At 40.4% G+C, this 22,200-nt stretch overlaps 1 protein-coding gene across 8 annotated transcripts in view; it reads right to left on the reverse strand.

Moving 5' to 3' along the window:
* nav3 (neuron navigator 3) overlaps positions 1-22,200 on the reverse strand; it is a 252,680-nt gene that overhangs the window by 18,749 nt on the left and 211,731 nt on the right. For 6 of the 8 annotated variants that reach the window (XM_088072951.1, XM_088072948.1, XM_088072946.1 and 3 more), the window contains 12 exons: positions 21,701-21,858; positions 21,026-21,220; positions 20,479-20,531; positions 18,906-18,929; positions 16,618-16,641; positions 16,349-16,426; positions 10,348-10,431; positions 9,196-9,307; positions 7,033-7,157; positions 3,636-3,659; positions 3,029-3,195; positions 1,518-1,671 (listed from right to left, as the gene is read on the reverse strand). In XM_088072951.1, coding sequence (XP_087929077.1) covers positions 1,518-1,671; positions 3,029-3,195; positions 3,636-3,659; positions 7,033-7,157; positions 9,196-9,307; positions 10,348-10,431; positions 16,349-16,426; positions 16,618-16,641; positions 18,906-18,929; positions 20,479-20,531; positions 21,026-21,220; positions 21,701-21,858 — 1,198 coding nt within the window. The remainder of the gene's footprint in view (positions 1-1,517; positions 1,672-3,028; positions 3,196-3,635; positions 3,660-7,032; positions 7,158-9,195; positions 9,308-10,347; positions 10,432-16,348; positions 16,427-16,617; positions 16,642-18,905; positions 18,930-20,478; positions 20,532-21,025; positions 21,221-21,700; positions 21,859-22,200) is intronic. The other 2 variants (XM_088072945.1, XM_088072944.1) reach the window with 2 other exon arrangements.

Here is a 22,200-nt window from a genome sequence, read left to right on the forward strand (position 1 = left end):
TACAGACGAGGCAATCCACATCCACAAAGATCCACTTAACTGAGACATTTATGGGTATACTCTTTGAACATGGGTTCCTTTTAAGAATACCAAATGACGCAGCACCTCTGAACATTAAACTTTAATGGGTGGCGTCTCATTGCAATACATCAACGGGAATGATAAATTAAATCAAATATGTGTATTTTCAGGGATAAAACTTCACTTTGTATCTTTTTATCTGGCTTTAATAAAAAAGTTTCATCCAACCTCTCTGAGATGTGTTCACCTTGACAGCTTATTTAAATGACAAGTATCATTTTCCAGTTTTGGAGGTGATACAGCATGCTGGCTTAGTGGGATATGTGATAGGTGGAAAGCCACAGTATACTATATTCTCCTAGATTTATAATTTGTTTTATTACTCCTCCAAAATGTTTCAGACTTAAAAAAGGAATCCTCCATGGAGACTGAACTACAATTAATAGCTAGCCCCCAGTGTTTGGTGTATAGTTTGCCATCAGCCCTCCTGGTGCCCCACTGGTGCCCTGTCAGCTATCCATGAAACCACTGAGTGCAGTGTTCACTGGTAGTAGCTTTCATGCCCCAGTGCCTTTCGGGAAAAACACACCACTTTAGCCCAAATACACTGGACAGCTGAAGTGAAAAGCTAGTATGACCGCCTCATAGTTGTATGCCTTCACAAACTAGTCAAGTTGCACTTGCAGTTTACACCCATGTCTGTGAAAACGTGGATGCTTCACATACATTTTTCCCCGACAGCACAGAAGATCTAAACCATGAGCAAAGTTTCAAGGTGGACATCAGAGATTAATGTTACTAATTCAGTATCTGACCAAATATCTCTTCTTCTGTTACTGAGATATGATGTTGAATAACGGCCAAAAAGCTTTTTGTGGGACATAATGATGTCACGGTGGAGTTAACCTTTGAATTTTTGGATATAAAATGCCTTCACTTGCTCATTTTATCCTATTAGACATTTGTGTGAAACTTTCTCATAATTATCGTAAGAATTCCTGAGTTATGGCCAAAAACATGTATTGCGACGTCACAATGACCATGACCTTTGAGCACCAAAATGTAATCCTTTCTCATTAAGCCCAAGCGGACATTTGTGCCAAATTTTAAAACAATCCCTCAAGGTGTTCTTGAAATATCGTGTTCACAAAAACATGACAGATGAGGTTACAGTGACTTTGACCTTTGACAACCAAATTCTAATTAGTTAATTGTTGAGTCCAGGTGAATGTTTGTGCCAAATTTTACCCAAAGGTAAACATTTTTCAACTCTCATTTCAATCAGAAAATCCCGTTTTTTGAGATATTGCATTCACGAGAATGGATCTGGTGTACATATGGAAAGAAGTATGGTCAGGTGTGCAGCTCAAAAACATAATTTAAAAAAAAGCAGTACAACCAGAGGTATTTCTTTCTCCACGAGATGTTTCTTTCTGGGCCTCTGGAGAATCTGATGGTTTGACATGTCCTGAGAACTTGTCAGAAGTTAGTCTCACCTGCATGCGGTTCATGGCCTCTCGGATCTGGTCCAGGTGGTGGGCGGAGCTAAGTGCCTCCAGGCGGATGTCTGTCAATTTGAGCTCCTTCTCCCTCAGCTCGTTCTTCAGCTGGAGGATGATTTCTGCCTCCGCTTCGGTGCATTCGCACAGCCTGCAACCGGGATTACACAGAGGGAGGAGGAAGGGGTCACCTCGAGGGTTATATCACACCACTACCATAAACACACACGCACAATCTAGAGAGAAGAAATACACACTTAAAGGAAACAGGAGAGCTGAAGTTCAGAGGGAAGCTGGAGTCAGTGGTGAAAACTGCACAGGCAGTTTGAACATGGAGGTGAAAGGGGAGCTGGGGCATTTGGGACAGCGAATCCAACCCCATTTACAATACTTACCATTAACTTACACTGCGTTGCTACCACCATAAACATAGTATATATGTTGCAGTTGTTGGTCGATTGTTTGATGGGTTTGTCTATATGCTTTTGTCCAACCAAATTCTCCCTTTGTTGGACAATCGCTGGTGTAACTTCAACTTGTTTTTGTCATCTGTGATACTTGGTCTTTGCGGTATTTTCCCCGCCCCTTCTCCAGTGTGATTGGAAGACTGGTGACGAGCGCAGCCTTCGGATGGGCTGATTGGGCTCTATGTAGGTAAAATTTCAGTCGACCAAGATTTTATTTTGTTGAATACAGCAACTAGTTATATTGAAGCCCTTCTTTAGTGTGGGGTATACAGTTGGTGCTGTGATAGCAGTCCAAACATCAGTTATTTCCATAATCAACAGGCAGAGATCTAATACAAAAACTAGAATTAGATGCAATGCAACAAGAATCTGTCACGCTGAAACATTTACATGCTCTGCCCCTGTGAAAACTATGCAAAGTTCTTGAAAAGGTAATTATCTCACCAGCTGCCACACAGCAGATGTCCACAGTACCTGCATGCTTGTTGCTGGTTGGCAAAATGGCCACATGTTGTCCTTTCTGCAGTGACATCGAGCCAATTCGTTCTGGTGTGAGCTTATGCTTTTCACCCTTTACTCAGCCTACTGCTACTTCTCATGAACTAGACACCTCAGAGGTTCTGATTCAGTTTGTGAACCAGAGACATCATCACCTCCGACATGCCCACGTGTTCACGGCACTAAGATGCAAGTCACACCAACACACCCCACTGCACACACACACTCCCTGGGAGCATGCCACACAGTGCCTGTTACCGAGATCTGTGCTTGTAGACCACATGACCGTTAAGCTTTTTCTTTGGCGTCCAAATGGGGGAGGACTTGCTATCGCAAATGCACTTGCTACAGCGGGAGAGGGGTTAAAGAAAAGGATGAACAGAGAGGTTGGGACAGAGGTCAAAGAAAGGCGAGGTGAGGATTAACAGACATTTGCGAAAACAAAAAAAAAAATAACAGTGAAAATATTTTAGCGTATGCTGTAGGGGAGAGAATTACCTGCGTACATATACATGGTTGTAAGAGTGGATGCATAAAACTCACTCTGTGGTGGAGGGTGAGGAATGCAGCGTGGCAATGCTGCCTTGCCTGTTGTCATGCTGCAGTTTGGGCGAGGACGGCAGGGAGTCGGTCATCTCCTCCATCTCGTCGTGGGCCGACTGGGATTTGGTTTTCTTCTTGCTGAACGCCTGCTTGAAGGAGCTGCGCAACTGCAAGGCAAATAACACAAACACACAGGGGCAGAGATGTCAATATCGCCAGATGCCTACCTCAAATCAGAGATATGTTCTGGTGACATCATATCCTGTCAGTTCAGGAAGTCACTCTGTTTCCAAGCAATGGCCACTGTCTGGTTTAGGTAGAGAGGGAGGCAAAAAGCAAGGCCGTAAGTACAGATGGAAATGATAGAAGAGGAAAGAGGGGACCAGGCTTTTTAATGATCCTGAAAATTAGGGCTAAACAGGCAATCCAAATGAACAAGGGAGGGGAGGGTTGCTGTATCCATGCCGACGTTTCCAGAGAGGGAAAAGAGGCGGTTGCTCTGACAGAGGAAAAAGGGGGAACAAACAAGAGAGCGAAGAGAGGAAAAGAGGGCAGGATGGGGAAGAACCACAGCACACACACAGAAGACACTCTGGGAGCCACTGACCTGAGCTGGGATGGAATCAGCCACCTGAAGATGCAGAACACACCCAACGTTAAGCCACTCAAACACACACTCCTGCTCACTTCACCCACTTCCAACAAGTCCCCTGATTGTTTAAAGATAAATGCTGTTTATTAAGCACTTTATTATAGGCAGATACAGTGATTGCTGTGATGAGGATGGTGACAGTGTCTCCCCTTATATAGACACATATTTAAGCATGTGGCTGCTTTAAGTGACAAGTAGTCTGTTTATGAGAGCGACTCATAAACTGCCGTTTATGAGTCGCTCTTCCAAAGCTCCACCCTCTTGTCCAGGACTTCAAGACGTGAGTTCACAAACCAGTGGGCGACGGTCTTTGGCTTGCTGCCTTATTGAAGGACACCCTACTTTCTCATTATGCCACCCTTCTGGTGCTACTCTGTTAGCATGATGTGCTGATTTTCTGCTCACTCTTCACTCACCTCTCAGTAACCTTAGCTGAACTCTATCCGTGTCTCTACCCATGTGTGCACTGAGGCAGGATTTATGCAAATGAATAATTAATTGCTGCTTAAATAAGGGATTGATTTGCATTAATAAGCCTGCCTTGAATTTTTTTTTTTTGGGAGGGGTTCTCACTTAACATAGCAGGCTAGAATGTCACTGTCAGCGGTGAACTTTTTGGGCTGTTAGCATGCATTTTCAAGGGCAGGCGTTTTGCATTGCAGCAGAGGGTGAAAACTGGCTCTGCACTGTTTGGCTGAGATGGAACTTCTAATATGTCATCCGTGTGACTCAGGGGGCTGCAGCAAATAACAGCTCTCCAGCCAGGGACACTGAGCTGCTATTGTGGAGCGAAGCAAAGAACAGAAGAATCGGAGAGAGGGTAAGAGGGAGATGAGAGAGCTTTATGGTTGTGAATGTGCATTTTTTAGATAATTTGGCTTTTTTTTTTTTGCCTTGTTTTGTGGGTATTTGTGGACATAAATAGGGAAAAAGCGAAACAGTTATTACATTGATCAAATATCCAAGGCTAAACTGCAACCCCAAAACAGGTGCAAGTACATCTTGGACACTTTAACCCGAGACACGAAAGAAACCCAGTTCCCAAAAAAAGAGAGAAGTTAAAGTGAAGTTTGTGGACGACTTTGAGTCATTCTAGACCTTCAGTCTCAAATAAGTCCTGCTGAGCAGCAGAGGGATTAAGAGCTCCTCTAAAAAGAACTATGAGAAGTGAGAGTGTTTCTCTTCTGCCCCGACTTTCCCACTTGACTCGTAGATTCAAGCACCACTTCTCTAACCTCTGGGCAGCTGCTTTTAAGCCTTTTTCTGGCCTTATTTGCATGCTGTTGTCACTGTATATGGAAGTCAAAGCGCATCTCAAACAATAATTGCAGGGTGGTTGACTCCTCTGCTTGACCCCTCTGTTAGCCCTCACCGCTGGATGGTACTTTAGCCACTCAGCTGACACCATCTCAGCACTGTAACCTAGCAACGTGGATACGATGGCAGACTGTTAAGGAAGATGTGAATGTGATTTTAGGATTTTGCAGATGACCTGCCTCCCACCAGAAAGGGGTTCGCACACAAGAAACATTTGGATTATGAAGGTAAGTGGTGACATGATAACAAGCAGTGACTGGTTTGCAATTGGACCAGTCAATTACTTTGAGATGACTCACTGACAGAGCTGCTGCACAAGTCCATCTAAACACTAGTTTCACAATGAAAGATGAGCTGTAGCACATATCATTGCTGTCTCGAGTAGAAAAGATCTAATTAATTCTGATTTGGAATTTTGATCAAGTGGAAAAAAGCTGCAAACAAACTCATCTCTAGCTCATGTATGGTCCAAGCAGAGTTTGTATGTGGAGGCCATGTGGGTAGTGAATGGGCCAAAAAATGGTCCTATGGGATTCTCCATAATGGCCACATCTTAATTGTCCACAAGGGTGGGACAATGTGGACCCCAACTAAGTTACCATGGTACCAAGTGGGTATGGGCCCAAAATGAGCATCTTATTCATACTCCACGTATCAACCTTGGTAAGACTTGGAGAATCAGTGACCTCTTTTAAATCACTTCTCAAAACCCATTTTTATAGACTTGCTTTTATGTGAAGTTGCCTTTTTATTTATTTTATTTCTTGAACTTATTTTATCTTTTGAATTTAAAAAAAAATCTATTTTATTTCCTTTTATTTGTATTCTGATTGGTTTCATTGTTTCTGTTGTTTCTGATCTGTTTGTTTATATTATTTTAAATTGACATTATGCATCCTGTATGTTGCATTATTTGTCCTCTGGTTTTAATCTTATCCTAACTCTGCTTTCTGTTGTTGTATCACCGTCTAAGTATCCCATTTCTGCTTTGCGTTGGTTGTCAAAACTGTTTTATTACTATTATTATTATTACTTGGGTTAACCCACCCATGTAGACAAAGAGCATAGGGCCAGTTTGGAACCCACTGACACTCCCATACAGGGCCAATTTTTCAGCCCATTTACTACCCGCATGGGCCATATACAAACTGTCATGGAAAAAATATTGAATATGAAAGTATTCTAATTTCATCATGTTTAATTACAACAGTAACTGTACGAATGTACAATTCATTCATGGTCATGATTAGGTACTTTCGGAGGCCTCAGAGTCCCTCACTATCTGCATGCAGGTGTGTGAGAAGGCTCCAGGGTGTCTTATGGTTAAAAATACTGCAAGATCAAGACCTGTTAGTGTTAGACATACAAGGGTGAGTCATGGCTCTGTTTCTTTAAGTTTTTGGTTAGTCTTCGTCCATGTTTGTGCTGTACCAAGAGCTTGTTGGATCTGATTTATTGTTGTCATTAAACCTATATCTTCATGTAAGATCGATTGTGGCTCACCAATTTTTTTCATATTAATCAAGATAAAGACTGACCAAGAGTACAACCATCACGATGTTGGCTGAGGTCGAGCTATATGAGGGTATATTTAAGCTATTCATTTTCAAAGGGTGCTACGATACAATTCCCTTTATTTCCTAGATCCACAAAATGCCTTCATCTATGTAAAGCCATTTAATCTTTTAATGCAGGCATATAGAGTATATTTGAACTAGATTAACTGCCACTGAATAATTCATGTGTTTGAATTTGGAGTCTTTCACCACTAATCCACCTCCTAAACAATGACTAGAAAACTGAATGCAGAAATATATGTCTCCTGACTTCTGCTGCAACTGACTGGATTGGTTTGATTTGACGGTATCTTAGTTACATAACCTGCAGGTACACTGAGGTCCAGTTAAACTCCTAAGTAGCAAAGGGAATTTTTTTGAGGAATTATTTACAGATTTGTTTTGTCTGTTATGAACTTAACCTTACGCTGCAGCTTTTATCTCACAGCGATACCAGTTTCCTTAGTTTCTCCACCTACCCAGCTCTTCTTTTTCTTCTTTTTGTCTTCGGCATCCTTGCCCAGACTGCCCATGCTGGAGTGACTGGCTGCGCTGTTGATGCTGGACATGCTTTCTGACGAGTGCTGCCGTCTAATCCGCAGGTCTGGAAGTAACAGACAAAGTCTTCTTAGTGCACTGAAAGACACGATACAATACTGATACGTGTACCAAAATGGCTTCAGAATCTGGTCCAAGTTTCTCTTTAAACTTACAATCTACAACTTGTCAGTCCTGGCTGGTTTGGTGACACCCATGATAACTGGTATGGTGGTATCAGATATTTAACTTTAAAACTACAGTAAATTCTCATTAAGTAACTACTTTGTCCAAAATACAGTGCAGCCAAACAAACTCACCTTATTTTAAAGAAGTAACCCAAAAAATGTTGGAGCCTGTAATAAACTTGTTGCATTTACTGTGACTACTACAATAAAAGCCACCCTTACTTGCTATAGTTAAGGGCCGTCCACACCCAGAACGATAATTTATAACTATAACTACAGCTTTAAAAAGATAGTCTTAAAAATTGTTCCAACTCAAGTGGATGATGTAGTCCACACTACAACTATAACGACAATGAAAGTGGCAAATGATATTGTCAGGAACACTCTTAGAGCAATTTCATGAACAATAGAAATGCTAACAATCAGAATCGGTCTCATTTAGACGTCACATCCAACATAGATCATAACACCTAATTTGGACAAAATTTCTGTTTTTATGTTGAAAAAGATGTATGAAGCTGTGTAATGTTTTTTATTCCTGTGGATTTACTTACTAATAATTGATTAGTCACCCTGACTATAACAGATTCTGGTCAGTAGATGGTGCTGTTGACAGCTATCAGGAGAAGAAGATGAAAGAAAAAAGTCCCCCATGGTGATTAAAAAAACATCACCTTAATATGATAATTTGTAGGTTACATAAGTGTTCAATTCAGGTGTCATCGGGACATTTCAGGGACAGTTTTTTTTTTTTTTTTTTTTTACAAAATAAAGCTTCAGGAGTGCTTACAATATCAGCTTCTTTACTGCATCTTATCTTCATTTAGGATTTACAAACAACCTTCAACATGGTATCATCACTCATTCACGTCTATTAATGGCTGTATTACATATTACTGTGCAGCAGATTACACAAAAAAGTAATTTGACCTGAATCATGCAGCAGAAAGGTCTGAGGTACTGATGGGGTCTCTGAAGTTGATTTTGTCTTTACTGATGTTGTTTATTACTATTTCTAGAATGTCAGCAAACTGATTTTGACTCATTCGCAGGTATGAATGAAACTTTTCATCAAAAGACGACAGCTCTCATAAAAGAGTGTTTGATTCCTCCTGTCGTCTATGAAGAATTTGGTGAACTCATATCCTTCGAGTATTCCGTTTGTTTCTCCTCAGCCTCTTTGCAGCGTAGAGCAGTAGCAGGAGTGCGTAGTGCATGCTCTGCGCTGCTGTTTACAGAACGTTATCATTCATCAGTATGGATGCTCATGTCGTTATGGTTATAGTTAAATGCTTGGTGTGGATAGCCCTTTAAACACTTTTAATGTGAACTAGCAGCAGAAGGAAATGCTAGGGTTAACATTAACACTTAAAACAGCTCTAATAAGAGAGTAAATAGTAAATAGACTGATACCAATGTCATTAAAGTAACTGGTTTACATGCATGCATCATTTCCTGTGAATCCACTGAGCATGTAAAGGCAATTTGTTGCCAGTGTGGGAGTGGTGGACTCCACCACTAACAATAAAACACAATATATCGAGATAGTTATTGAATCAAAATACATTGAATTACTTTTGCTGAACCAAAAAGTATCAAAAACAACATTATTATACTATAAATTATTGTAACTTTAAAGTTCAGCTATGTTGGGGGGCAGTTATGAGAAGGTTGGATACTTGAAAAGATCATTTCATAAAATTGCTGACAAATCTGATACAGGATGTTTCTATGACTCATCAAGGCTTTCCAAAATTGGCCATACAGCACAAACACACTTAGTACAAGGGATCCCCCCTGGGACTAATCAGGCAAAAAATGCATCCACTAAGAAGGAAAACTAGCATATTTAAGGCCTGGTTATTAAATGATTTGAGAGAAGTTTGGACCAACATCCCTTGCTGCTTTCTTCATTACCTTTGTGCAGGTGGTCAGGACCGTTGAGTGCCACCTGGATGGCTGTCTGAGCATCAGTGTTCTGGGTCTTTAGAATCTCTATTGTCTCCCTCAACTCAACCAACTCAGACTCCTGGGAAAAAAGACAGATTTTAGACAAAGGATGACGCGTCAAAAACTGTTTTTCATTTGGCCAAAAGTGTAGGGATGCATCACTGGAAACAAATTCCTAAACTTGGCAGTGGCATGGCTTTCAGTGGAAAGCAATGAGAGACAAAAATGAAGGGAGGGTATTTTGAGGAAGATAGGAGTCTCCCAGTGGAGTAGCCCCAACCTCGGCACCACCTGCTTAGAATAAAAAGGCTCCACTTTGTTGAACCAACACGATCAGATAGAAGGAGTTTCCTATTCTGCCATGCCCAAAAGCCCACCGAGGGCTGCAGATAGGTTTTCCGCTTTAATTAAAAGTTGGGATGGTCTTGTTTAACAAAGACATCCCACCAGATCCCAGTCTGCTTTAATTTATAGAGGATTAAAAGGCTGCCAGGGCTTGTCAGCATTCTGTATGTGTGTGTGTGTATGTGTGTGAACAGAGGGAAGGATTCATAATTTGTGGTCGGGATATATCTTTCAGCATATTGCTGCTGCTGTGTGATCAGTGTTTCAGTGCATTTTGAGCTCCTCTGAAACCTCCTGTTGGCCAGAAAGCGGACTTGTATAAAATGGAGAAAAATACACCCTGAGGCAGATAAATGCAGGAGGATTTTTAGAGAATACACTAGTTTTAAAAGAGTTTTGGGCCTTAGGTACATGCAATATGCTGAACCCTTGCATGCCCGCGCAATACAGGGCAATTTTACCTCCCTGTGAAGCAAAAAGATATTTACTTTAAGCAAGTCAAACACTTTTGGTAAAGGTAAAGAGAAAAATTCAGGCAACAACTAAAACTTTAATAAGAAAACTTTAGCAGAAACCTTTCACATGGGTCAGAAACCGAACCCAAAGATAAAAATATCCATTATTCTGCAAAGGCCGACCTCAACATTCTTACATTTCACTGCGCTATTTCAATGTCAAACCAGACACCGGTTCTAATTATTTCTCCTTCCTGTAATCCCTTCGCCATGGAATTCATGTACAATGTATTTCAAATTCAGGACTAAGCTCTGGTACCTTTTGTTCTGCGGTCATGGTGAGGCTCTGCAGGCGGCAGGTCATGTTACTCAGGCTCTTCTCGAAGGCTGCAACCAGGTGAGCCTGCAAGAAAAGAGAGAGACAAATTCAGCTTCAGCTGTTGCAAGTGTAGAGTACAGAAGAGTGCATTTACTTGAGGAAAAATAATCTGCTTTCTTTTTCTGAATGAATGAGATTACTATCTCAAAGTTATGAGAAAAGTTTTCATGGGGAAATGATTTGGCTTTTTTCTGAATTAGCAAGATTATTATCTAAAAATTCTGAGAAACGTTTTAATGGGAAACAGTTCTGCTAATTAATGAGAACAGTATCTCAAAATTAGGGGAAAAATTCATTGGGGAAAAAATTCTGCATTTTTTTCTGAATTAACAAAATTGGTATCTCAAAAGTTTTCATAGGGGAAATTTCTGCTTGTTAATCTGAATTAACAAAATTAGTATCTCAGAATTATGAGGAAGATTTATTGGGAGAAAAAAATGCTTTTTTAAAAATCAGCTAGTAAAAATCTCATTAATTCAGAAAAACAAGAGCAGAATTTATTCATATTAAAAGTTTGATCAGAATTCCAATATAATTAATTAAGTAAAAGAGAGCATTTTTTTTCTTCTGAAGTGAATGTTTCCTTAATAGGGAAATGTAATTTAGTCACTTAACATTTATTTTTATCTTTAGAATATGAATAAATATAAGTTAACTGACCCAAATAGATCTATACGCCTACCCACAGTGAAATAAGCTCAGTCCAAATGTACAGTACAAAAAAACACAAATTATGATTTTCCTCTGTATAAATAAATATTCATGAATTAAAAAAAGAGAGAAAAAAATGTCTTCCCTTGAAGAAAAAGCCAGTGTAGATTATTAATAAGTTGGTCTGCCTGACGATAGCTTTCAAGTGAGTTTTTGCTTAAGCCAGAGATGAGTGAGGAGCAAAAGAGCCATGGCGTGGAAAGTTTGTTCAACAAAATCTTAACGCTCTCAGTGTGTCCCCCTGAAGAGCTTCCCTGTACCCTTGTATAAAAGAAGTGCTGCTGGGAAATCTGCCTTTAAAAATAAAACAACAAAACATGCAGCTCTCCACTTTGAATCTGACTCTCACATTTCAAGGGCAAGTTCATACAGAGCGAAACGATTGATCTGAACAGGGAGTTTGTTAGGAGCGATTTCATAACTTCACAGTTGCATCTTATTGCTGTAATTAACCATTCTGGATTTGAGCATGCTGCAAAAACATCTCGCTGGACTAAAGTCACCAAGAAAACATTTAGAACAGAGAGAAATATGTGGATATCACAGGGGCACTCAGATCAATGCCCTCCCTGACTTCATCCGTCACCTGAAGATGCAGAGGCGACACGCTGAAGGATGGCAAATGTTTCGCAGCGTCACGCCATCTGCTCTGCTGAACCTGTGTTTTGCATTCGTGTGTATCCGGATTCGCTTGTGCATGTGTTTCTTGAATACATGTTTATGTGTGAATGTCTGCTGAAGCCTTATGTTCACGGTTGTGTGTCCTTGTGCAAATGTGAGTCGGTAAAATCTGTTTGTATATATGCTGCATGTGTGTGTGTGTATACTGCCAGCTCATACTGCCATCCCTAGATAGAGACCCTGAGACACCTGTCAGGTCTGGTGTGTCACAGAGAGGTGGGCAGCATGCCCAGATAGATCAGACAATCTCTGCTCAACACACACACACACACACACACACACACACACACACACACACACACACACACACACATTTGCATTATAGGGGCTTTTATTTGCTGAATTTAACAGCATTTGTCCCCAAATGTGTAATCTAGCTCTGTTAAAATGAAAAAAATGCAAATCTTTCCATTCTTTTGAGGACTTCAGGACCTCATAAACCTTGAAATAAACACACACATACACACTCATACACACTCTGTGCTGCCTCTTCCACTCTGTGTCCCTGGCTGAATCAGCAAAGGTCTTGACCTTTAGAAATGCCAACTGTTCCAACTCATCTCTCCAGCTTCACATATCTGTCCAACTCCACCTGTGAGCTCCGACTCAACACCCCCCCCGCCCACCTGTCCGCTCTCAAGGAGGCATTGATCAGACTCAAACGTGTCCCACGGCTGAACCATCTGTCCTGCTCCCAGAGCACAGCCCCGGCGGACACGCCTGCACCCTGAACCCCCGTTTTTCTGACCACCGTCCTGATCCTGCCGTCTGGGGTAGAGGTTGACAGTGGGCCAAACCAGTGAACTGGATGAGATGTCCTCTGTGTTAGTGTTGCCAGTCGCCACTGCTAAAGATGCAGATGACATCTCAAAAATTTTTATCAGCGTACGCACAGTCACGACTATAGTGGTCTAAGCCAACACCTGCTGCTGGGCTGCCTTCTTTAAACAACATGAAGGGGAGGGGAGAGTAGATAAAAAAGAATACAGCCAAATTGGGGGAGGAAGAGAAAACAAGAAGAACTCAAGGTGATAGGGAAGGAGAAAGGGAGAATGAAAAGGTGAAACGGTGAAGGGTGAGTAGAAAAGGGAAGGAGATTGAGGGGGGAGGAGGGGTGCCTGTGTGAACTCTTAAACCCGATTTAATGTCAGTCCAGGCAGGAAAACATATCGCCTTCACAGGCTTAAAGCTGGTACAATACTCCACCAGTTTGGCAGCATTTGTTCTCCTAAATCCCTTTGACAGCATGTTGGTTTTACTAATTTTGCCCTGATTTGATCAAATAATACCAAAAACAAACACGCAGGTAATTAAAATGACATCTGTGGAGTGTTTTTAATCTGACATGACAAAACAGCAGCAAATATATTTTTAATGTGAGTCATTTTTCATGACAGCATGCGTGATCAAGGATATTGACACCCCCATAATATTTTGCTTAAGATCCAAATTTAATTTCCTACACAAAACAAACCCAGTATGAGATAATAATAATTATGTATGCAATTGCACAGCAAATACGAGAGATCAGATGACCTCAATCACTGAAAAATCCCATCAGGGCTCTCTGATGAAAAGACTGGAGATGAAACGAACATTCAGCCGCTGAAAGTTGACATGACGACACCAGCGACCGTTCTGAAAATCTGTCGTCACAGAATACCCTCTCTCACTAACCTGACATCATCAGTTTTGGTGATTTTTAGTTAAACTTTTCGGACTGTGAAAATTAAGCACTTTATTTTATCAGATTGATCTGAGTTTGTACGTTAATAATGAATGCTGCAAGTTTAAGTTAGTCACGGAGTTCCACAAGGTTCTGCACTTAACTATTTCTGTTCACTTCACATATGCTTCCCTTGGGCGACATTATTTGAAATGACTCTATAAACTTCCATTTTTATGCAGATATGCGCGATTATATTTATTGATCAAGCGAGAAGAAACCAATCATATACTATTTTTTTCATAACTATTATTAGTGCTACAGTTGCTTTGTAATTATTGCTTTTGCTGCACATATCTCTCTTCCTCTTCCTCTATGTATTATTTTTTGGGCTGTTAGTGTTAATGCGTTAATTGCCATGCTATTTAAGTTTGCACAAGACGCGTTATTTTTGTTAAATGGCAAATTTAGGTAAATTGTGATTTTTGATGTTAGGCTTTATAAATAAAACTTAATTTAATTGATGCTCTTTCTAAAATCACAGAGTCAAATATGCATTAACTTTGGGTCACATCCAAACTGAAATGACCTTTATGATACACACAACGGCACATATGTATTGAAAAACAAATGGTGAAGACACTGTTAAATATCATCAGATTGAGGAAGCAAGAAATAGTTTCTGAAAGTGACTTTGAAAGCACAGTTGTTCTGTCTTCTTCCCTGACATTTTGAAAATAACAGTTTTCTCTCAGTGCTCACAATATGCAACTTCGACTTTAGACAGACATCTACCACTGTTCCTGTATAAATACATGTATTTCTAAATGTGTTCAGGAACATAAATGATCAAGCGATGTCTCTGGAGGATCTAACGCTGCACAGTGAGCGTCTAGTTTTGCACCATGGGTGGGCTGCTGAGGCTGACATATCCATAGGGTCACACTCCCCCACTGGGAGGATAGGACGAGCTTATAGCACCAGCAACCCACCATGCTGTCATATGGTAACAGTGTGATGCAGCTCCCGCACAACAGCCAGACATATTTTTTTCTTCTTCTTTTAAATCCCAAGCCTCTAACATGAGAGTGGGAGCTGTAAAGCACATATGGGTTTGTGTTGCACAAGTGTTTACATGGCTTGGCACAGCGAGGCATGCGACTGGTTGGCTTTTGTACTGCTGTTTGAACGCTCAGTGACCCTGTTAAGGACCAGTGAATATCAACAACAGATATGGCGAAACGCTATAGTCTGTTATTCCCACTGTGTCTCTTAATATATGTATTTTTAAATTATTTTGCTACACAAAGCTATGGAAAAATATGTTATAAAATCTAATTGTCTGGCCCTGCAAAATGTTAATTGTTATTCTCACCCAGCCATACTTAATCAGTTATTGAAAGTGTTTCCTGCTTTATATTGTTAGAGTGTTACAGCATCTCTTTCTCCCTGTTGCGGGATGATGGCAATCCTGCCAGTAGCTTTTAAAAACAGCTTAAATCTAATACTATATATACTCATGCTGCATCAGCAGGCTTTTGCTTTACTATAACCAGATCGAACTGGGAACAAACAGTAAGAATTCTCTATTCGCAATGTCAGAAAACACTACACATAAAATATTGGTGTGAGCTAACCCTTTGTTTGGAAGCCCTATGAGGCAAGCGTGATAAAAAGAAGATATATCATCTGTTTCACAGATGAAAAAATAAATAAAAAAGGAATGTAAAAAGATTATATGGTGAAAATTATTTTCACCTGTTCTTAAGTCTTACGGCAACTGATGGATTAAATGATGGTCTCAACCTGTTTTTTTTCTTTTCTTTTTCAGAAATTCATCCAAATTTGTCAAAACAATTAAGCTTAGATTCAGCGTGACTCTAAAGTGATTCATGTGGACCAATAATTGGGCCAGAAACAAGCTTAAATCATGCAGTGGATGCCCAACTTATCCTGGGCTGGCTCAAATGACATCACTCGAGGACATTTACCAAATTTTGCACAGCTCCCTCTGCAGCCACAAAAACAGTTCCCCTTTCAGATTATTAAATGACGAATTGTTCCATTGAAACTGTACTGCAAATGTTACATTTTGTAAATGTGGGATTTACAATCAAATAATTTCACGTGACCAAAACAAACCAGTTTCTAAAGTTTCTACATATTGTAACATCTCTTTCATAAAGTCATGTCACCCTCTTCCATTCCTCAAGTTTCCCTGCAGTTTAGCTTTCAGTTTCAGCTCTGCACAACTTTGTGAGCAAAGCGTCGGGCCGAAGCGAAGACCCCGTCTGTCTCTACGCTTGATCAGGCACTTGGCATCGAGGGTAGGGGGGGTGTGGGGGCCTGAGCCAAGCCAGGCTCTGGAGTTTGTCGATCTATCTGCATCTGAGCACAAAGACAGCTCCGTCTGGGGGTTGGAGGTCTCTGTATCTCACTCTGTTTCACCCACGCATGACGCACTTGAGTCTAGATTCACTTATCCCCATCTCCCTGTTCTCTTTCTGCGCCTGTCTATCTCTATTTGATTCTTCCTGCTCGGGTGAGTTTGGGAGAGGCTCCTGTTCCCCGACTGAGACAAAAGCAAAAAGACAATCCTCTCTCTACCGTAGATACACAAACACACACAAGAAAACATCCCATCTAAGGACGAGCACACAGGAACACAAGCACCAAAAAAAAAAAAAAATCAAACAAGCAGGAGCCTAAGTATACGCACAGTAGCTTCAAACGCAGAGAAAAGGAATTAGTGGGTGTCTTAAAGATTTATATTCCTTCCAGAGCTTCGATAGGCAACACTTCCCATAAAAGCTCTCTGACAGCAGGTTATCATGCAAATGAGCCGGCTGTTTTGACGGCGTCTTTTGAAGTAAACAAACTCACATTGGCAGACAGCTGAGACGTCAGGGTCGCCACCTTCTCCTGAGAGGCGTCCAGCTCCCGACGCAGCTTTCTGATTTGCTGTTTGGAGGGAAGAAAGTAAAGAGGTATAGTTACAACTTCTGGAAAACAAAGAACATAAGACTGATTGTGATGGCAAAGAGGCGTTGAACTTGCAACTCCCGTGTTGATAACTTTGATGTGCAGTTACATGGTAATACTGTGTGAAAAGACACTGGGGTGAGGTGTGAACACAAAGTGTGGGGGATTACCGTGGAATTTTGGACTGTTTGGCCCTTGATTGAAAAGAGAAGAGTGAAAATTAACACTATGTTGCATGCCTCCATCAAACAGCATGTACTGATGAGGCTGGAGACAAAGAGGTTAGCCAAGCACAGTTTTTTCTGATGGAACAGCAAAGCAAGAGATAAAGGTACATAATCCTGACTTGGGTCAAACAGCATTTGCAAATACCACATCTTTTTTAATATGAAATAAGATAATTGCCAGATATGTCAGTTTAACAAAGCGGACAACACAAGTACAAGAAATAATGTTCAATCCAGACTGTTCTCATAAAAGTTTTTATATCTTTTCCTATGAAAAGTACTGCATCAAAATGTGCAGATATTCCATGCAATCATGAGCCAGTAATTTGTGTAGGACCCACATATTTTGGAAGGCTGCAATTACATGAAGGATGGGCTGATGGAAGTAAAGAGGGAAGCGGTTCCTGAAGGAGACAGGTTGAGTGGTGGATGGGTCAAAAAACACAGGACTTTGCGAGGGAGACAGGTGTTTGTGTCCATGTTAACGTTAAGTGAAATTTGATTCCCTTCATTTGCTTTTCCTAAATCTAACCCCAGTAACTTCACTTGCCTAATGCTCCGGCCACACTGCCTGCATAAGCAGTGCTGCAGAGCACCAAGAGAGCAGAAGTCTTGCTTATTATTTTTTTTCTGCGTGCCCCATGTGGCTGCAGTAAAAATGAGACAGTAAAAATGGTGTTTTGAGGATCATATTGAAATTGTTTCACATTTCATTACAGTTTTAATGTCCTAATCTGTCACAGACATGAAAAAAAATCTATGTTTAAACTCAACGCTCCCTGTTTCAAATTAAAAGCCCTCTGACAATGATTCTGTAAACAGAATTCCTTCATTAGTTAACACAAGGTTTTTTATAGTGAGACATTTGCAGGGCCATGTTGCAATTCACAAGAAATGAGTGGAGCATCAGCTGTCAATTGTGGAAATACAGTCCACTCCTAAAGGCAGTTCTGCAGTGGTGGCACAGCAGCAACGCAGCAACTTGTGCGTGTTGCTGCAGTTCAGCAAGGTAGCTGTCACGCACTGTTCACAGAGGCAGTGTGAGCCAGGCGTAAACCTTAAGACGCCCAATCTTGTTTCTTTTCCTCAAGTAACTTTACTTGCCTAAACCTAACCTCTGTATCTTTATGTTAAATAGATTAAGTCAATTGTGGGGTGAAAATTTATAGGATATCATACAAACCCCTCTGTGAGGATACGTTGCAACAGTCAGAAGGGAGGATTTAGTTTATTTTACACTGATTAACTTCCGATTGCTGGACAGTTTTAACATTTTATAAGGATTTTAGATTTTACTCAACTGAGAATTCTCAAAAAATAACAATTAATTCCTTTTTTTGCAATGTGCATGACAGTCAGCTTATGCTGCCTGAGCTGTCCTCAAATGCTTAACTCAACCCATCTGGCACGGTTAAACAAATGTCACAGTGTATTTGCCATTACTGTTTGATCCAAACTTGTAATTAAAGCTAAGAAATTCTAACAGAAGTCAGAAAATCAAACCATAAATCCAAAGAATCAAAAAAGAATGAGTGATAAACTGAACAGGATAGTTGAACAAAGCCAGACAAAAAGAGCCAAAGAGCAGGGCATGCATTACATATGTATAGTGTAAGCTTTTGAAATCAGTAAATTATATGAGCTCATGTAGCACAGTATGGTTGATGAAGATGAAATGAGAGAAAAGTATTAACTGATAATGAACAGCAATGCAACATGGGGTTAAATTGCTTCATTTATCTACCGTCACTTTTCTTGTGTTTTTGTGCTTTTTGGTTCAAACTAATCAATACTGAGCAATATTTGTGACTCGGTTGACATAGAGTCTCTGTCTCTCTTCAGAAAGACACACATAAATGCAATTGAAAGGCACACAAACGTAAAGACATATACGGACGCATAAAAACAGCCAGCAGTGACCAGAAGGGCGGCAAAGCTCACGTGTTTGATGTGGAGATTGTTGATGTAAATACCACAAAAAAAAACAGGTAATTGAGACTAAATAAGATAAACTCCTTTTTTTTCTTCGTCCCAACTACCTTTAATGTGCTCACGAATAAGGCACTTAACCCCCGCCCGCATCTGCAGAGCTGCTCGGTGGCCAACAGTGCAGCACTGCAGCTACGCTGAGCAGCGTCATGGTGTAAATGTCTTTAACTGTTTGAATGTGAAGCAGAAAGGTGCTAAAGAGAAACAGACATGCAGACAGATGGAGTATTTCCCATGCTTACCTCTGAGTGTGCTTTCTCCTCCGTCTGTAGGGAAAAAGCATACATCATTTAAAACAAAAAAGATTACTGGCTAGGTATACTGTGTTCAGTCAAACACAAATATAAATGAGACCCATTTTTATGTCACTGAAGGGAAATTATAAAGTGCCAAACACATAGCTAGAAATAATTAAATCCAATTTTAAATAAAATTAGATGGAAATGTCCCTATCTCTGTCATTGATTCAGACATTTCCACCCTAAAACAAATATGTTGCCTCACTGACCGTAAAGACTGGAACGCTGCCTGTGCTGGTAGAAACTCAACAGATGACTCTTACTTGCCAAAGTTACATTTGAAGCAAGTAACTATGGAAAATTATTTTTTGGTTTTGTAGAAAAAGAAGACAGTTTTATTGTGAGATACAATGCCACACTGTCACTGGGAAGAGCTGAGGACTTTGATTTAGCTCTTCACTCTATTGTAAAATCTGATGACTTCATCCATTAAATTGTCACTATTTTGTATGCAGCTGTTTAAATTAGCATCTCTCATTTGCATCATCAATCGATGTCTAAACACACGATTTTGAGTCTCAAAACAACAAGCTGAGACGTTGAAATATTTGGGGGTGCTGTTGGTACAACAAAACAACGAAGTGCAGCTTGAAACCTGCATTAGCTGATTTTTTTGGCCACTTGGGGGCAGCATTTAAACATAGAACTGACACATTATTACCCTATAAAGGTTTTATGGCAAACGGTTTCCTATTTACAAATTTAGTAGATGTAAAGCAATTTTGAGGGAAATATTGGGCTTTTTAGTTGCTAAATATTTTACTATGATCACCAGCTAGTCACCAACGTAGCTGTTTGGTGCAAGGCAAGTAGTGAACACACTGGAGCTTTTGCATAAAAACAGCTGCCTAAGCTTGGAAAACAAACAAACATTGGTCTAATGCAAGAAATGATATATGAACAAACTTTCATTTATTTTTGTTTGTATCCATGTTTTGTTTTCTGGGGTTCATCACTGTTTTTTTGCTCTTCTTTTAGGTGAGAGAAAATGTTTTTAATTGGTTGAGAGCACTCTTACCAAGATAAAAGAAAAAAACATCTAGTTTTCACAGTGCACAAATTGTAGCCCAATGCAAGAAAAACACACATTTTAAATTTGAGGAACATGAAAAAATGTATGATCAAATTTAGATTTAAACAGTTTTAAAACAAATATAATAATTGGATTGATCATTTCGAAAACTACTATATTTGATCCATTGATCCTAAAAACGGTAATTAAACCTATTTTAATTTCACTGTGCCCCCTCCCCCCGTCTTTCTCTTATTTTTTTCTCTTAACAGAAAATTGATAGAAAATATAAGAGAAATTTAAGAGTATGTTGCTGCATGAGGCCCAATGAGCAGTCGAAGCTAAAATACTCCACAGAGATAAGTGGAGCACATTTGTCACTTTGAACTCATTACATTGCTAATATAAAAACAGTAACTGGAGCAGCAATAATAATGACTTTAAACCATGATTTACTAGTTCTAGATTTACGGCACCTGACACTTACTCTGGCGAGCTACTTACCGCAGAGTACAGTGAAGACGTGCTGGAGACCAGAGACAATGAAGAGCCATGGACTGTAAGCACATATGGAGAGTCATGAATGGCAAAAGTGGTTAGAAAAATGAATTACAATACTAGTGACATGATACAGTATTCTACCTTTTCTAATGAATTTAAAGACATTTGAATTGCTTTCTTATTTTTTCATGATTACCCAGCTGACTCTATAGCACTTGATAGTTATGGTAGCTAATCCAGATAATGTGAAAAGCTATAAGAAGGCAGTGAAAAAACAGGATCCGCCCATTAAAAAGCTGACCTCTATATGGATGCAATCACAGTGTCTTACATCACTCACAAAAAGATCAGAGCGAGACATCAGCCGAGTCACTCACGGTGTGAACACACGGCGAGAGCTAATTAAATCTGGTAATAAAGCACTTGATGACTGATGGGACTTTACTTTGTTGGATGTGGCCCTTAAATTATTTCTAACAGCTTGTTAGTAAAGAGGTCATTTTTGGAACACAGTTCATTTAAAGTGTGTGTTTTTAAGAGTGTGTCCTACCTTCGTCGGTGCTGTCCCTGAAGGAGCCGGAGCGGCTGATGGCCCGTGGTCGGTCCTCCAGGGAAGTTGCGCTGCCACCCAGTGGGTGACCCTCTCCGTACAGGTCAAAGGAGTCCTGGGCAGGGATGCTGTTGGAGCGGCTCATGCTGCTGCTGCCTGGTGGCAGGTTGTACTGGCTGATGTTAGTGGGACTCACTGCATGGAGGAGAAAAACACAAACATCGGCGTAAATAAGTTATATTTTCCCCCTGTTTTATTTGCCAAGATATATTTTTGCAAGTGTAAAATGCATCAGTGATTAATCATTCATGCAGGAAACAGAAACACATACAACTGAGATCGAACCATGTTGCAGATAAGCTGTGAACTTTTCTGGACTTTAAACAATTTTTAATCACTGTATGAAAGAATGTTTTATTTAGACATACAGTTCAGTTCCAAGTCAGTGTGTCCACTGTCATATCCCGCTAAACTCATCAGTATTTTCATGCTTCAGGAACGTAGAAAGTTTTTAATATAAGAGCTGAGATCGCAAGAACTAGTTTAAAAAGTATGTCTATCAAGTACATAGTGAGAACAAATGCAAAAACTGGATGTTCGCTGTCTATGGACATGCTATAACTCAGCCGTCTATTCCAGATGTGCTACAGTTAAGTCTATTCTTTGAAGACTTACACAAGTTGGAGTAGTGGTATTTTCCGGTGGTGGTGCAGGAGGCTCCAGGAGGCGACAGTGGGGACTGGCTGCCTGTGTCTTGGAGCCCCCCTGTTGAATGGGACCTCAACCACTCCTTCCCTTCCTCATGGGACGTCTGCCGAGAGGACGGAGGGTACCTGAAACCCACAAGGACACTGTAAACTCCAGGAATAAGACAGATATGTGGGAGACCAAGTACTGAAGTTCTGTGGTTATGAAATATATGCAAAGCTATATAATAGAAGCATGTGAGCAGATGGCAAAAAAACATGCAGCCAGACACACACAGATGCTCACATGCATCCACACACACACACACACACAAACACACACACAGCTTTGGCTCAAAGCTGCCAAACACTCTGACGCTGCCGTTCATCTCTTCTCTCCCCAGCTCCAAAGTGGCTCAGCAACAGAAGGCCCCCTTATCGCAGGCATGACAATCGGCCATATTTAATCCTCCGAGGATGATAATTGAG

Source organism: Plectropomus leopardus, chromosome 22, assembly GCF_026936395.1.
Source record: "Plectropomus leopardus strain MGB_pleo_1.0 chromosome 22, ASM2693639v1, whole genome shotgun sequence".
NCBI lineage: Eukaryota > Metazoa > Chordata > Actinopteri > Perciformes > Serranidae > Plectropomus > Plectropomus leopardus.